The 17,649-nt window shown below is 39.7% G+C and overlaps 1 protein-coding gene across 2 annotated transcripts in view; it reads right to left on the reverse strand.

The window, feature by feature from the left end:
• The window catches only part of PCSK6 (proprotein convertase subtilisin/kexin type 6), a 106,041-nt gene that overhangs the window by 25,351 nt on the left and 63,041 nt on the right, over window positions 1-17,649 (reverse strand). For both annotated transcript variants that reach the window (XM_033920860.1, XM_033920859.1), the window contains exons 12-13: window positions 11,888-12,076; window positions 6,600-6,736 (exon numbers count right to left, since the gene is read on the reverse strand). In XM_033920860.1, the coding sequence (XP_033776751.1) occupies window positions 6,600-6,736; window positions 11,888-12,076 (326 nt within the window). The remainder of the gene's footprint in view (window positions 1-6,599; window positions 6,737-11,887; window positions 12,077-17,649) is intronic.

Genomic DNA, 17,649 nt, shown 5'->3' on the forward strand with positions numbered 1-17,649 from the left:
ATGAAAAATTAGAATTATTTTAGGGCTGTGGTGCCACTTGGAGGAGAGTATATCTATTTACAACCATAGTGGGGTACATCACCAGCACCTACTGTGTAGTCTATTCCAGTGTTTCTCAACTCGGTCCTGGAGTCTCCCCTTGCCGGATATCCACAATGCCCCCCTTTTCAGGATATCCACAATGAATATGCATGAAAGAAATTTGCATATCATAGAGGAAGTGTATGCAAATCAAGTTTATGCATAGTCATTGTAGATTATCTTAAAAAACCTGGCTGGCAAAGGGGGACTCCAGGACGGAGTTGAGAAACCCTGGTCTATTCCATTGTCTGGTATTTTTCCACAGAGGACCTTTATTCTTTTGCTTCCTTCTTTGCAAACCATATCAAACATCCGATTCTCATTCAACCAACCCTGACAGAGTTCCTTTAAGTCCAGCTTTTGTGCTTATGAAATTGTCTTATTCATCAGGACCAAAAATAGGCCCTTTTGGATGTACGCATACAGTTCCATGTGGAAATTCAGTCATATAATATAATAATGAAATAATGCTCAAATGACAGATTTGAACTAATCTATACTATATGAAATGTGTGGGGGGGGAGGGACAGGGACATTTTCGATAGGATGTCTAAACCCGACTTTCAACGTTTCTGCAAGGACGTCCAGTTGGGTCGAGAAAACGGCCATTTTCGAAACCATTTTTTTTTTCCCGAAAATGACTCGTCTAGACATTCTGGCCCTTAAGACATCTACCTTTTTGGCAAAACAAGCTCATTTGGATGTGGGAAGGGCAAGCATTTTAATTAATTTATTATTAACACTTTTATTCCACATGATCAGTTAGTTTCTAGGTGGATCAGATTCCTTGCATCAGGAATAAATATTCTATGCTGCTCATCAGAGCCTTGTGTGAACCCGTCTTTTGCGCAGTGTCTGAATCAGAGGCCACACACCATTGGAGTGATATATTGGTCACGGATACAGTTCTCATTCTAAGGTTCCGCGTCGGTCTCTTACGCAGTGAGACATAGATGATTAAGTGTTTTTGCGCCATCTACTGGATGGCCTTCAGTGTCCCTGAGGCAGGCTTCTGCTTTGAAGCCAAAACAAGGTCCGTGTTGGGTCTGGAAGGAACCATAAGACAGTTTGGTTATTCTAGATGGTTTTTATTACAAGAGTTGACTGTATCCAGTAAACTTTGTTATATCCCAGACTGATATGCACTTTTCTTTTGTTCTGTACTCACCGTGGGTTAATTTGCCTTGTTCTGTGGACTGGATAAAATTTATAAACATTTTCTGTCTGTGAAAGGCTATTTTACACGTGAAAGGACTTATAAAATTAGGTTACACCTGAAATTATGAGTGTTGCATGCCAGGATAACTGTAGAGTAGTTATGATCAGGGATGGAGTTTGGACATTCATACTAACCTGAATAAAGAATTTTAAAAAAAATATGTAATTTTTATTATTATTTTGCAATGTTGTAATTGGTAGGTTACCCTCTAGGGATTTTTTAGTCAATTTCTTAACAACTAATTATGTCTCTAGCCTTCTAATTGGTTCAAGGAACTATAAATCAGAGATCAGGCCAGGGTTAGGTTGGAGCAGGGGTGGGTGAGTGAGAGTTAAATACCTAACAAAACATTCCTCAACTGCTATCTGTGCCCTAATCTGATCTAATGCTCTGAAATACAACCTAAAATAGTAATCTAGACTAAAACACTTTTTATATATAAACCCTAACAGAGACTCTGCAATGTGTGTGTGATTTGATGATCATCTATGTCAAAATAAGATGCTTTTCACGCACTTTTGTTCTAGTTTTCACATTTCCAGCAAACATGCAAAGCTACTACTTTAATCACCAAGCTATATCATATGGCTCAACCTCATTTTTGTAACATGAATTTCCTGCCTGCTTCAGGGCTATTAGAGCTGAGCAATCATCCTTAATGCAGCATAAGCCCTGAAGATATAAACCTACCCTGCTTTCTGAAAACACATCCACTAAGACCGACAGAGCCATGAAAACAACGATCACACAAATAGGTATAAAATTGTTAATGGACTGCATCAGATGCTTAAAAGGGCTGCTAGGGAAATTCACACAGGAAGAGTGGAGATTAAAAAAAAAGCTTCTGAGTAAAAAATAAAATGTAATGACTCAAGACAAGGAACGCAGAAGAGAAGCAGACACTACAGCGTAACCATGAAACCAAAGAAAGGTATAAATTGATTCACTACACTACAGCACCGAAGTGAGATCAGTATTTATTAATCTAAATATTTTTTTCCCCAAGCTAACTTCATTAGGAAACTTCTGAAATACAAAATCTTCCTAGCACAAAGGGTATGGAGAAAGATCAAATGCATTGGAGGCAGAACTAAACGATGGGAATTGATATCAAAGCTTATTTGTTGGGCCGTGAGAGGTAAGAGAGAAGTCCTGGAGATTTTCACTATTATGAAGGACTGGATATATAAACACTTGCAAAAATATTTTCAGGGATTTTTGTCACACGGAGTGACTTTTTTGTCAATGAATTATATGAGTGAATATATAGTCAGATGTATATACCTGTCTACAGAGGTGTTTCAATGCTGTTCAGCACCACCATCTGGACAGCTCCTTTGACAGATGCCCATGCCAAACTTAAGAAAAAAAATGATGTAATTAGGTGCGACTTATCTTTTGTTCAAGAAAAGAAACCCACGACTGGAGTAGAAGGGATACCAAAGGTCAGGGTAAAAGTCAGCAATTTGTAGGCATAGATTTTGAGTGCCCTCTTTTAAAGCTGCCCTTACAACAGAAACTGATTTTACTTTTGACACATGCTCCTGTTGCCAAAACAAGGTAAACTAGTAACAACAAAAAAGGCAGAAAGTAGTCACACCAAGGTTCACTAAGGGGGCGCTCAGGACCAAAACTGTGCACACCACGCAACACCGCATACAGACTATCATAGATAATAGCAAAGTAAAGGGTGCTCTCAGTGTGAACAAGCAGCGATAGGCGTCAAGCTCCAACACTTCACGAATTAGGTAGAGGTAATAATATTCCCCCACCCGCACACCATCATTGAACACCCTGGGTGTGCTGTAAATCAAAGTGAAAATATCCACCAATCTAAACCAATAAATCAAAACAGGTGAGTTAACAGGTGAAACCTGAGCGACCCCTAAATGAACCCTGCCAGCCAAGACCCCGACAAAAATCAATCAAAATGAATCAAAAAGAAAAATGCAAATCAAAAAGTAGACTTAACTGTTAACTCACCTGTTTTGATTTATTGGTTTAGATTGGTGGATATTTTCACTTTGATTTACAGCACACCCAGGGTGCTCAATGATGGTGTGCGGGTGGGGGTATATTATTACCTCTACCTAATTCGTGAAGTGTTGGAGCTTGACGCCTATCGCTGCTTGTTCACACTGAGAGCACCCTTTACTTTGCTATTATCTATGATAGTCTGTACGAGGTGTTGCGTGGTGTGCACAGTTTTGGTCCTGAGCGCCCCCTTAGTGAACCTTGGTGTGACTACTTTCTGCCTTTTTTGTTGTTACTAGTTTAGGTTTTTGGCAGCTTTTTGGAGTGTATTTTGTGCCAAAACAAGGTAGGCAACGATAGAATGTTTGAATAATAGGACAAGACAAATAAATGGGATACCCATGTGGGATCCCTACAAGTGTCAAGATAAGGAAATTGGGTCATTAGGGCATAGACAGGGGGTGGGTAAGCAGAGTGGGCAGACTTGATGGGCTGTAGCCCTTTTCTGCCGTCATCTTCTATGTTTCTATGACAGACACACTATTATTGATATTTAAAGTTGCTTATCAATAAATTGCATGCTGATGGCTACTGGCTGTTTTTACTGGTTGCTTCTGTGCTGGATTTAGAATTTCCTTTAGCCAGTTTTGCACCTCTTCTGACATTTTTGCCTCAGCACCCACAAAGTACACCCAAAAGATCCTTGACACTTATGTATGACTCTTCCACACAGCAAATAAAATGAACAATTTGAAGTGTACTAATTTAAAAATATGAAACTGGCTAAAAACAGGAGTTCACTATTGAGTGGTTTGTTTGTTTTTTCCACTGTATGGATTTTAAAAGGTAGTTGAATTAGCCTGAGGGAACACCTTGAAAAAGGTTTTCCGATACCAACCAAAATGGAGGTTCTCGGAACCAGAACTAGAGCTGGGTTTCTCCACCAAAATTTTAAGAGAGGACAAAACCTGAGAAATTAAGAGAGCCATGTCCTCCTTATGAAAAATATGGACCACAGAAGGGTCTACTCAGATTCAGGTTTATTTTATTTGCTTATATGCTTAGGGATTCAATATTCATACAAGTGGTTTACAATTTTATAAAAAATGTCAATTACTCGCAAGAAAGCAAGATAGAGATAATAAGTCTCTTAGACATTTCTCCAGACTCCCAGCTCATGAACCAATCCACAGGGCCTAAAGGTCAGGCAGCCTCTACCTCTGGAAATGCTGCCTGAAACTGAAGTGGCTGCTGTTTAAACCTTACTAATAAAGGAATAGACCTTATCGCATCTGGTTTCTCGATCCAGCACTGGACCCATGACCGGACACCATGTATTTCTAAGAAAAGTGGTGGAAACCTGGCGAACCGATGGTACCTGAAGGAGCAGTCATTGAAAAGAGTGCAAAGCTCTTCCCAGTAATATATGTAGATAAAAATGACAGGATATAGCCTGACCGTACCTGAAAACCCAAAAGAATTATCTTTAAAATAATTCTGAATTTAATTGGAAGCCAATGTTCTTCTTGTAATAATGGACTCATGTGATCAAATTTACAGCCATCTAGTAAATTTAACTGTGATATTCTGTATAAGTTGGAGGTGGTTCATATCCTTACCACGGATACTCTTTAAAACAGAATTACAGTAGTCCAACTGTGTGATCACTAAGGCATGCAAAAAGATACATAAGGCATTCCATGTGATTAGGTGTTTAATTGACCAGAGTTGTCTCAGATTAAAGAAACATTTTTCTACACTATTAATATGCAGTTGAAATGACAGGGCTGGATCAAAGATCTCACCAAGATTCAAAGAGATGAACAAATTGGAACACAGGTGTTTCCCAGTGTTAATGAAGATGCAAAAATAATAGCTTGGTCTTGGTCAAATTCAATTTCATTTTGTTTTCTTATAACCAGTCTAATATTCAGGACAGACGTGGCTATAATGATTGCACTGTACCATGTCTTCTAAAGATTTATCAATAGCCACCACAATCTGAATGTCATTGGTGTAGATAAAAGGGGTAAATCCTACTGCTTGAATTAGAGATCTCAGAGGGGCTAGAAAGATATTAAACAATAACGAGTCCAACCAGGAGCCCTGTGCCACCCCACAAGGAGGAGAATATGAGAAAGATTATTTCTGTACCATAGGACTTGGTATGTTCGAGAGTCCAAATATAATGAAATCCAGGAAAGAGCAGTACCCAAAATGCCTATTTATCACAACCTGTATAAAAGTATGTCGTGATCAATTAAATATTATTTGGCACGATGATGAGAGCTAAAAGTCAAATTTCATCTCACAACAATAAACTCCTTTTGATAATGACAGGAGTTGCTGTACAACTAATTTTGAGAAATTGGAAAACCTGAGATAGGTTAAATTACAATTTTTGTTGCAAATCATTATGCCATACTTTTAAAATGGAACAGATGTTGGCTGTAAAACAAGGGAATTATAAAAAATTTTCGGTGGTTTGGGAGCCATTGATAAATTATTGTAAGGAATGATTTTATTATTGGTCATTTATTATACACATCCGGGGGGGGAGGGGGGAGGGGGGAGGTTTACATGAAGATTTTAAAATGGTCGCACTAACTGTCATGTATCTCTCCTTGTATTTGATTTTCTTACATATCCAGGGTAGGTGGGTGGGGGGAGGGAATGTATTTTGATTACTAAAATTACTTAATTATAATATTGTATTTCCATAGTATGTCTTCATATATTAATTATGGTGAGGGGGGGGGAATGATTGTTTTATGCATTAATTGTGTATTTAAAGTGCCTTATTTGTAGTGTTTATGTTTAAATTAATTGTTTGGCACTGTTAAAGTTTGAAAATTAATAAAGATTAAAAATAAAAAAATAATAATAATCAAAGGCTGCTGATAAATCCAAAGATAGAAGTAATGCTAATTACAACAACATCATCTTTGAATTTATAATATAGTTGTGATTTTCTTTTCTTGACTTAAAGCTTTCTGTACAAGTAAATCTTGAATTGTATTTTTGAAAAAATTGAATAAATAAATAATAATAAAAAAAAAGAAGTAATGCCAAACAGCCCAAACACAACGCCTCCTGAATGGTCATAAGAACATATGACTAGACTTACTGGGTCAGACTAATGGTCCATCAAGCCCAGTAGCCTGTTCTCATGGTGGCCAATTCAGGTCACTAATACCTGGCCAAAACCCAAGGAATAGCAATATTCCATGCTACCGATCCAGCTTGCTTGACCGTTATGTCACTGAAACACAATTCAAGAAGAACACAAGAATGTGGCAGACAACACACACACACACTCACCCACCTTGCATTTCTGGAATGCGCAGGAGGGACGAATTATCATGGATTTCCAACGTCCATTCACCTTGAGCCTTCTCTCCCCAGCAATGAACAGTCATGAATTCCCAGTTTTCATATCCTTCACTTGAAAGATCATAAGCTCTGCAATGAGACATAATTGTAATTCAATAATTTCAATAGTGAACCATTGGATGAAGGATTTTAAATTAAAACTTAATTCAGATAAAACTAGGTTCTTTCTAGCTACTCCATTTAATGTAATGAAGAGACCTTGGTTCTGAATGGAATTTCCCACTCCATTTTCCAACTATCAAGATAGTGGGTGTTCACTTGGACATGAATCTGTCCACGACTAAACAAGTTTGAAAATGTTTTTTTATGCTTAGAAAGCTTCATGCGATTAGACCCTATTTTAACGATAACTCTTTTAGATTATTGGTCCAGTCACTTGTTTTAAGTATTTTAGACTACTGTAACGTTATTTGGAGGCCAACGTAAAAATCTTGATCGCCTTTGTCTCATACAAAACACAGCAGTTTGTCTGATTTTTAGATTGAAAAAGTCAGACCACATAACGCCTTATTACAGAGACTTGCACTGGCTCCCTGTTGAGACCACAGTGTTTTTCAAGCTAGGATGTCTACGTTACAAAGCTTTACCTAGTCTGTTCCCTAGTTACTTGGTGGAATGCTTTAACTTTTCCAACTTTAGAGGCACTTTATGCATTTCAGCATTATTTGATTTCCTTCAGCCAGGGGTTGTCATTATAAAAGATATCACAACCGACTGCTGTCATAACAAGCAGCTATTTGGGATTTTGACCTTCGACGGTTATTTTTTTATTGCTACATCTTATATGAATTTTATGAAATTATAATAAATGTATTTATATACAAAGTTTTCGTAAAATTATTCGTAGGCAAAATTTTGAGCAGACTAAGGGCTCCTTTTACTAAGCTGCGATAGCGGTTTTAGCATGCGCTGAATTGCCGCACGCACTAGACCTTAATGCCAGCATTGAGCTGCCATTGGTTCTAGCCGCGTAGCGCGGGTTTAGCGCGCACTAAAATCCTGCATGCGCTAAAAACGCCATCGCAGCTTAGTAAAAGGAGCCCTAACTTTTTGTAGCTCGCTGTAGATGTTCAGCTCCTCTTAAATTTGTCAAACCATATAGATCTGCAAGGTATTGCGGTATAGAAATGTTATGTTATAACCTATACATATAAAAACCAACAGCAGATGATACGGGATAGATCAGCCCCTTACAAGTACAGCTGTTGATTGTTCTTTTCATCACTGTCTCGTGACATTTATTTTGGGCATTCAAGATGTGTAAAACATATATTTTAAGGCTCTTCCCTTTGGCAGATCATAGTAACATAACATAGTAACATAGTAGATGACGGCAGATAAAGACCCGAATGGTCCATCCAGTCTGCCCAACCTGATTCAATTTAAATTATTATTATTATTTTTTTTTTTCTTCTTAGCTATTTCTGGGCGAGAATCCAAAGCTTTAAGATCGCAAGTCTTATAGCATTGTTTTTAAAGTGCTTTAAATTTTATGATCTTTTTAAAAAGAGACAGACAGACAGACAAGAAATGAACCTCGTGATTCAGAATCCACACACAAAACAAATTCCATGTGATCAAACAGTGAAAGCCACATTAGCAGTGCACCTGGATTCATGGGTTAGATCATCACTTGAAGGTTTTTAGATTTTTTTAAAAATTTTATTTATAGCTTTGATCTTCAAAGTATTTTGATTCCCAGTGTGGTAGAGAACCAGTTTGGACCCAGACATTGGATCATTTTCACACCGTGGTCATGACTGGGAGAAACCGATTTCCACCGATGTCACAGGTCAACATCAACAGAACAAAAAGATGGACAGTGTTCGCTGACCAGACAACTGTGGCCCTCGGTGGGTGCCGCAGGACAAGTCAATCAGTCGTAAACTCTCTGGGATAAGTCAGATTAAGGAGACTTTCAAATTGACTTTCCAAAAAAAAATAAAATAAAACTTCAGAATTCATTTTGATTCTCTTTTCTGGTAGCAGAAGAAAATCTTTAGCTACCCTAATGGCAAGCATTTATTTAATGGCGGGTGAATGCTTATAAACCAGTCAACTGTTTTTACCTTCTGAAAGGACAAAGCTGTCTTCTAAAAGTCGCAGTTCAGCACCTCTTCTCCCTGTTAAAGGAAAACTGCCATCAGCTCTGGCTGTATGCATGGGTGCTGTGGAAGGCCAGCAGAACACAACTATACAAATATTTTCCATTTTCAAATGTTTGCGTCACTCTAACATACAAAGCGCTGTCACGGGGAGCGCCATCTATACACCACATCCGTTATGACTTTAGTGAAGAGTCCTGAAATGGTGGTGTCTCACCGTTTCAAAGGAAGAACAGAGATGTTAAAACTCTGCTACTTTCATGGACCATAAAGTGAGACCCTGATCTTGTCATTGATTAGATGATCAGCAGTAGCATAGTGGACATAAAACGGAATTAAATCATGTCATTTCATTGAGGCTTTGCATTTTCTATTGTTTAAATGCATTTATCTATCACTTTGGAGTGTTAGTGGAAAGTAGAGGCATCTGCTTTACAGATTATTTATCATTTATATTTGTTTCCACATTGTGGTCCTAAACAAACATCAATCATTCTATTGAAGCAACACCAGAAGATCTCTTTCAAGCGTCAGGCAAAACTCTGAATCTAGAAAATATTTTCCGTTCAATTTCATAGTTATGTTGCTATTACCTTCCATAACCCAAATGATTAAAGTCTGAGTTGGTGGCAGTTCTCCTTCCACAGCCCCCTTCCAAATCCAGAAGGCCTAACTCACCTCAGGTCACCACCAAAGGAGTCCTTCCACCAACTACAACATCTTGAATTGCACCAAATGAAAAGGCTGATCTACACTTAAAAATTCATTATCAGCATTTATGATTTAGGATCAACAGTACTGCATCTCAATGCCGTGAGATCTTACACACTTTGTTTATAGATGACAACATCTTAGAAACATAGAAATCATGATGGCAGATAAAGGCCAAATGGCCCATCCAGAGCATCCAATATCTCCTCCTCTCCCTATTGGCTAAGGCTCTTAACATTGCATCTCCTCTTCCTATTGGCTAAGGCTCTTTACACCTGCATTATGATGTCATTGAACTTTATAGTTATATGAATATAGAAACATAACGGCAGATAAAGGCCAAATGGCCCATCCGCAGCATCCACTATCTCCTCCTCTCCCTATTGGCTAAGGCTCTTAACATTTGCATCTCTTCTTCCTATAGGCTAAGGCTCTTTACACCTGCACTGTGATGTCATAGGGATTTTTTTCATAGACACATGATGGCAGATAAAGGCCAAATGGCCCATCCAGAGCATCCAATATCTCCTCCTCTCCCTATTGGCTAAGGCTCTTAACATTTGCATCTCCTCTTCCTATAGGCTAAGGCTCTTTACACCTGCACTGTGATGTCATAGGGATTTTTTTCATAGACACATGATGGCAGATAAAGGCCAAATGGCCCATCCAGAGCATCCAATATCTCCTCCTCTCCCTATTGGCTAAGGCTCTTTACATTTGCATCTCCTCTTCCTATAGGCTAAGGCTCTTTACACCTGCACTGTGATGTCATAGGGATTTTTTTCATAGACACATGATGGCAGATAAAGGTCAAATGGCCCATCCAGAGCATCCAATATCTCCTCCTCTCCCTATTGGCTAAGGCTCTTAACACTGCATCTCCTCTTCCTATTGGCTAAGGCTCTTTACACCTGCATTATGATGTCACTGAACTTTATAGTTATATGAATATAGAAACATAACGGCAGATAAAGGCCAAATGGCCCATCCAGAGCATCCAATATCTCCTCCTCTCCCTATTGGCTAAGGCTCTTAACATTACATCTCCTCTTCCTATTGGCTAAGGCTCTTTACACCTGCATTGTGATGACATTGAACTTTATAGTTATATGAATATAGAAACATAACGGCAGATAAAGGCCAAATGGCCCATCCGCAGCATCCACTATGTCCTCCTCTCCCTATTGGCTAAGGCTCTTTACACCTGCATTGTGAGGTCATAGAGCATTATTGTTCTAAGCTAAGGCTCTTAACACTTGCATTGTGAGGTCTTACACACTTTGTTTTCTATTACTCATAGATAACAACATCTTAGAAACATAGTAACATGATGGCAGATAAAGGCCAAATGGCCCATCCACAGCATCCACTAACTCCTCCTCTCCCTATTGGCTAAGGCTATTTACAGCTGCATTGTGAGGTCATACAGCTTTATGATAATAGGAACACAGAAATATGATGGCAGATAGAGGCCAAATGGCCCATCCAGTCTGCTCATCCGCAGTAACCATTATCTCTTCCTCTCTCTGAGAGATCCCACGTGCCTATCCCACGCCTTCTTACTGCTCTTTTCCTTGAACTTTCATATATCACACTTCACCTTCACTCTGCTCCCTGAAGAGTGTCAAACTCAGTTTATTGTGGCTCTTTGTGCTATTTACAAAGAGACAAACATTCCACACTAACCACTTTGCAGTATCACTCATAAATACTGAACAGAACCAATTCTGAGGCCTCCAGAGATAATCTGTCTTCCGGCAAAGTGAGTCTTTTACTACTCCCCTCTTGTCTCTCACTCTGTCTATTCTTATCCTGAGATCTGGGGACTACTTTTAGGCTGCTCATTTTTTTTTTCTTTTTTCCTTTATCCCAAGTAAACTTATTGTGTGGACAGCGTCAAATGCTTTGCTGAAATTCAAATAGACCTCATTCAGTGCTCACCCTGATCTAATTCTTTGGGTGCCCAATCAAAGAAATTGATCAGATTTGTCATCTAATAAAACCATACTATCATGGATTCTCCAACCTTCAGGATTCAAGAGACTAAAGCTGAGAAACTTTTTTTTTTTTTTTTTTAAATAATAGGAATCAAATGTTTCTCTGGGAGAAAACACAACATCCACTCTCTACAGCAGGGAATAAAAATCCCATGCAGAACAAACTGTTATGCCACAATAGCAGGGAATAGTTTATCAAAATCTAACAATAATCCTGTCAAAAAGTACAGCCCAGACCCATAAAACAAAATGTTCCTGCTCAAGTCTGGCTAGAAGAATCCCAAAATGAGAAGCTGTCATTCGGTCTTATACCTAAATTTGGTGCCAAACCTCTCAGCATGTTTTTTGATCCCATCTGTTACTGATAACACTGTAGAATGTGAAGGCTGAGATCCAGCCTCGTTTACCTTCTTGCTAAGAGCTGAGACTTGGTTCCTGAAGGCGAGGTTAAGTAAATCTGCAGGTCCCCACGTCGAGGATGCTGTATTGAGAGCTTCACAACCACGTGCTCCAGGTAAGCCACATGCTGGTCGAAACTGTCCGCGCACGCATCGGTTAGGGTGCTCATCTGAACTGGCTGTGCCGCTCGGATAAACCTACAACGATGAGAAAGCAGCATCTGGGTCAGAAGCAGCTTGGAAATACTCAGAGTTAATACATCAATTCATGGCGGCAATCATTGTAAATTCCAGCACCAAAAATGCCTTGACAGAAACTTCAAAAATTGCAAAGCAATATTAATTTTAATGTGGCTTTTTTTTTTTTAACCGAGGTTCTTCTGACTTCGGTGTTTTACTGGAGCAAGAAACACCAACAGACTTCAAGGTATACTAGGCAATTCTGCTTTTTTTACCAGGTTATAAGTGGATGGCATGTTGCACGCACTTTTTGCCGCTATAGATTTATTTATTCAATTTTCTATACCATTCTCCCAAGGGAGCTCAGAACGGTTTACATGAATTTATTCAAGTACTCAAACATTTTTCCCTGTCTGTCCCGGTGGGCTCACAATCTATCTAATGTACCTGGGGCAATGGGGGGATTAAGTGACTTGCCCAGGGTCACAAGGAGCAGCGTGGGTTTGAACCCACACCCCCAGGGTGCTGAGGCTGTAGCTTTAACCACTGCACCACACAATCATCAGTTGCAATTGATTTCTATGCTGTACTGCAATGGTTAGCTGATCATCAACTTCAAAAAGATAAAAACATATTGCTCTTTGCTCCCTGGTCTTTCCTTTGAGCCACCTTCAACACTGAAGGTGAAGGATTTGGATCTGATAGCAAACCAGAGGTCTATTACCTCCTAACTTCCACTCACCGTAAGATACATAAGAAGCGCCATCTCCGGAACAGACCCTAGTGTTTTGTGTATATGGGGCAATTTTTGGATCAAGCCCAGGGTGAAGTTAAAATGTTTGGAGAGAGTTAGAGAATCTTTATGGTCTGGGTCCTCAAGATCTTTTCCCATACTTGCAGGTTAAACATTATATGCAGGATTCAGGGATCGTATGTGAATTAGTAGCGGGGAAGACTGTTTTTAAAGCATTGTTGGGACCTTCACTCTCCAAAGGCAGTATCTCAGCTATATATAAATGCCTGACTACTAGAGGAGGGCAATACCTGACTTACATGAAGGCTTGGGAGCTTGATTTGGGATGGCCCTTGACCCAACAGGAATGGGATCAGGTTTGGGGGTCATACTAAATCCCTACATATGGCTACTCTACAGGTTAAGAATGGTTTTAAGACACTTTTACACTGGTATTGTACACCAATGAGGATTGCAAGATGAAGGTCATGGGCTGGGAGACTGTCGGAGGGGATGCGGCGCAGAGGGGACCTATTGTAGTCATATGTGGTGGCGTTGTGGGTTAATTCATGGGTTTTGGAGTTGGGTATTTGACATGCAGTCTCAAATTGTGGGGAGAAGAATAGAGCCTAACTCGGAACTTGCATTTCTGCATTAATATATTACCATGGATGAGGGTGAGGTAACCAGTAAAACATTTTTTACTGCAGCCAGGAGTGGCATTGGTGGCTGCTTCGAAGTTACCGAGGGCTCTTACTCGAGCTCTGGTGGTGCAGAAATTGGACGATTGGTATGCAATGTATAAGTTAACAAATATGAAAAATCATAGAATGGGGAGATTTGTACGTCACTGACAGCATTTTATCGACGGGAAGCGTTTACACACTTTTTAAGAAGGGAAGGGGGGGCAGGGGGAGTGGTGAGGAGGGGGAATTGGGATACGGATATTTAAGCTGTTGTCTGTGACAATGAGGTGGTGTGCAAAAGAAAGCCTGTGTGTGCACCTTCTCTGATGTGCTAATGTTGTTGTTGCCCTGTTGCACTGTTCACGGTTTTTAGTGGTGGTTATCAATAAAGCTATTCATTTAAAAAAAAAAAAAAAAAAAAAAAAAAAAAAAGGATCAAGATTCTGAATGGAGAAGAAATAGTGGGGAGACAGGGAATCAAAATGGCAGATGATGGTTAATGTGAGCAAGTGCAAAGTGCAAAGTGGGAAAAGAGGAACGCAATCTATAGCTCTATAATGCAGTGTTCCACGTTAAGAGTCACCGCCCAGGAACAGGATCTAGGTATCATCGTTGAGAATCCTTCATACTCTTATTTTAATTATTAGGCCAAATGTCTTCGTTTCCCCTTCCTAATGTTTTTCCCTCGAATTTAATGTTTTTAATAGCGATTGTAACCATTAAATAATTTTCCTTTTGTTTCATTATAGTATGTAGAAATTCCCTCTAAAATGTATTGTAATCTGTATATATTAGTTTATTATTTTTTTAATTTAATTATTGTATGTACATTACCAAAAACTTTTATTTACCTGTACATCGCCTTGAATTTTGAATAGGCGATTAATCAAAATATTTAATAAACTTGGAAACTTGGAAACCCTCAGTGTGCGGCGGTGGCTACGAAAGCAAACAGAATGTTAAGAATTAGCAGGAAAGGAATGGAAAACAAAGATGATAATGCTACAATGGCCTTGTATTATTCCATGGTGCGGCCACACCTCGAATACTGTGAGCAATTCTGGTTGCCATATCTTAAAAAAAAAAAAGATGAGCGGAATTAGAAAAGGTACAGGGAAGAGCAATGAAAATGATAAAAGGGATGGAACGACTTCCCTATGAGGAAAGACTAAAGCAGCTCTAGGGCTCTTCACCCTGGAGATGAGATGGCTCAGGGGTGATATGATAAGAGGTCTATAAAATACTGAGTGGAGTGGAAAGGGTAGATGTGAATCGCTTTTTCACTCTTTCCAAAAATACTAGGACTAGGGGGCATGCGATGAAGCTACTAACTGGTAGATTTAAAACAAACCAGAGAAAATATTTCATCTCTCAGCATGTAATTAAGCTCTGGAATTCATTGCCAGAGAATGTGGTGAAATCAGTTAGCTTAGCAGGGTTTAAAAACAGTTTGGATAGTTTCCTAAAAAGAAGGTCCATAAGCCATTAAGATGGACTTGGAGAAATCCACTGTTTATTCCTAAGATAAGCAGTATAATATTTTACTCTTTAGGATCTTGCCAGGTACTTCTGACCTGGGTCAGCCACTGTTGGAAACAAGATACTGGGTTTGATGAACCTTCAACAAAGTCCCAGTATGGCAACACTTATGTTCTTAGAAGGGGTGCCAATGCAAAAATCCCCACAGATAAGTCAGGCTATCTAATGTAGAAGAAAATTTAGGAACGCAACCTTTTTATTCTAAACCAGGGGTGTCCAACCTTTTGGCTTCCCATGGCCGCATTGGCTGAAAATTTTTTTTCTGGGGCCGTACAAAAGCGCAAACGCTGCAGCAAGACAGAGGAGGGAACCGGCAAGATGGTAAACACTCGGGAGCAGCAGAGGAAAACACTGCATCGCCCTCGACCGGGGCCGCACAAAATACTTCAGGTTGGACACCCCTGTTCTAAACCATGACCAGAGGATGGCTAGCCAAGCTAAGGAACTCTGCCCCCTGCTGGCTTAAGGCTATTTCCATCACCACTCACCCAAAGCCCGAGTACATTTTTAACCAGATAAAACAAGCAACACCCATGAAAGAAAGAATCCTTCTCTTTTCTCGAGACAAACACACACAAAATCTCTTCACGTGCAGTTTATTCAAGTTCATTACTCCTCAGTTTTCTCTGGGGATGTTACTTATAGGTTCAAGATTAAATCATTTCAGAAATTACACAGCTTGGTCTCATTCTGCCTTAGTCATTAAAATAATATCATCAGAATGGTTATAGGCGGTGATGTAATTCCCAGAGCCAACCTAAATATTTCACAACATGATCTGAACGCTCCATGAATTGGATTTCTGGACTGCAGCTTGCTCATTACTTTGCCTAAACTTCTCCGTCTGTGCTCATCACTTGGAAGCAACCAGCACAACAGCTGGAGAGCAGACTGGAAAAGGCATGAGAGGCTCACACACCACAGCCCAGATATTCTAATACTGCTGCATTCACCAAAGCACAACTAGATAGAGGACAGAGATGAGAGATCTTTGTTTTATTACACAAAGCCAAACACACAGTGCAATTATGCCACAAATAGGACAAAAAAAAACAACTTTTAATTCTATACAGAATAATGAGACATGTGGATTCATGAACCTACATTTGGTGCAAGACAGCTTAACTGCTGCTGGGAGGTCTTTGAGGGGACCCTCAGGACATATGTCATGAATTATTTTATGTTTACAACAGAGACCAGATCAGACAGAAATCATTCATTGAAATCAGTCAAATGAAAAATAACAAATTACAGCTTTCTCATACAACACATATTTCAATAAAACAACAAAACATAATACAATGAACATATAACAATACAACCAACAATGAACAAACACCAACAAAACATCTCCATTGCTTCTACTTGACTGCTGGTTCATTACTCGCTGCTACTGGTTGAAATAGCACGTAAAAATTAAAAAAGTTTCAACTTTTTTCTAAACCATAAAACTGATGATGCTTGCCTAAGATCCATAGAGAGAGCCTGTTCCAACAAATTGGACCCTGAACAGAAAACATCACTTTCCGGTGACTCAGAAGTTTAACCACCGACAGGGAGGGCACATGAAGACAAAGCTGATCGCTAGGACGTAAACTCCGTGACGGAACGAAAAAGTCCACCAACGACCAGCAACATTCAATAGTTTAAAAATTAAATACAAGGTCTTAAACTCGACACAAGCCCTGATTGGCAGATCTTTCAAAACAGGCGTAATATGCTCACACCGAGAGACAGGAGCTACCAAGCAGGCAGCGGCATTTTGAGCAAGTTGCATGGACCTAAGACCACACTGTGGTAAGCCCAAACACAAAACATTGCCATAATCCGACACGGAATTGATCATCAGCACTACGGTGGTTTTAAAATCATCCCCAGACAGATGATCTCTTAATCTACACGTAGCCGATAGAATACGCCTCAGGCTACTGCTTTTATTTGTGCCTTAAAGCAGTGATTCCCAACCCTGTCCTGGTGGACCCCCCAGGCCAATTGGGTTTTCAGGCTAGCCCTAATGAATATGCATGAGAGAGATTGGCATATAACAGAAGTGACAGGCATGGAAATCTGCTCCATGCATATTCATTAGGGCTAGCCTGAAAACCCGATTGGCCTGGGGGGTCCTCTAGGACAGGGTTGGGAACCACTGCCTTAAAGGACAATGTTGTATTGCTGCAACTCGGGTACAGAAACGTTATCTAATATGAGCTCAGAAGGAAATGTTTGCAGCTGAACCTTTCTAATACCTATCCTATTGGGCTTGATGGACCTTCGGTCTGTCCCAGTATGGCCATTCTTATCATTCTCAAAGGCTCCCCACCTCATTTGATGACATAACGTGCCAAACGCTAATGCTACATCCAATACCACCAGCCCACCAAAACTTTCCAAGAAATGTGGAAAAACCGACTTCGTCCATGCCCTGATCAAAATCGTCCCTTCTCTTTCATCTAAGTTTGTGCATTCCTGTCATCTTGATGGGGCTTTCAGAAAAGGACAAACATACTGGCCGTTTAATTCAGTCTCTTAACGCATAAGCACACCCAGGGTTTCAGTTTAATCCATTTATTGTTCAACCTGATGTCACTGTATCTAAACCCAATCAATCTCTGCAACACGAGCTGAAGCATCAA

Source organism: Geotrypetes seraphini, chromosome 14 (assembly GCF_902459505.1).
Source record: "Geotrypetes seraphini chromosome 14, aGeoSer1.1, whole genome shotgun sequence".
Classification (NCBI taxonomy): Eukaryota; Metazoa; Chordata; class Amphibia; order Gymnophiona; family Dermophiidae; genus Geotrypetes; species Geotrypetes seraphini.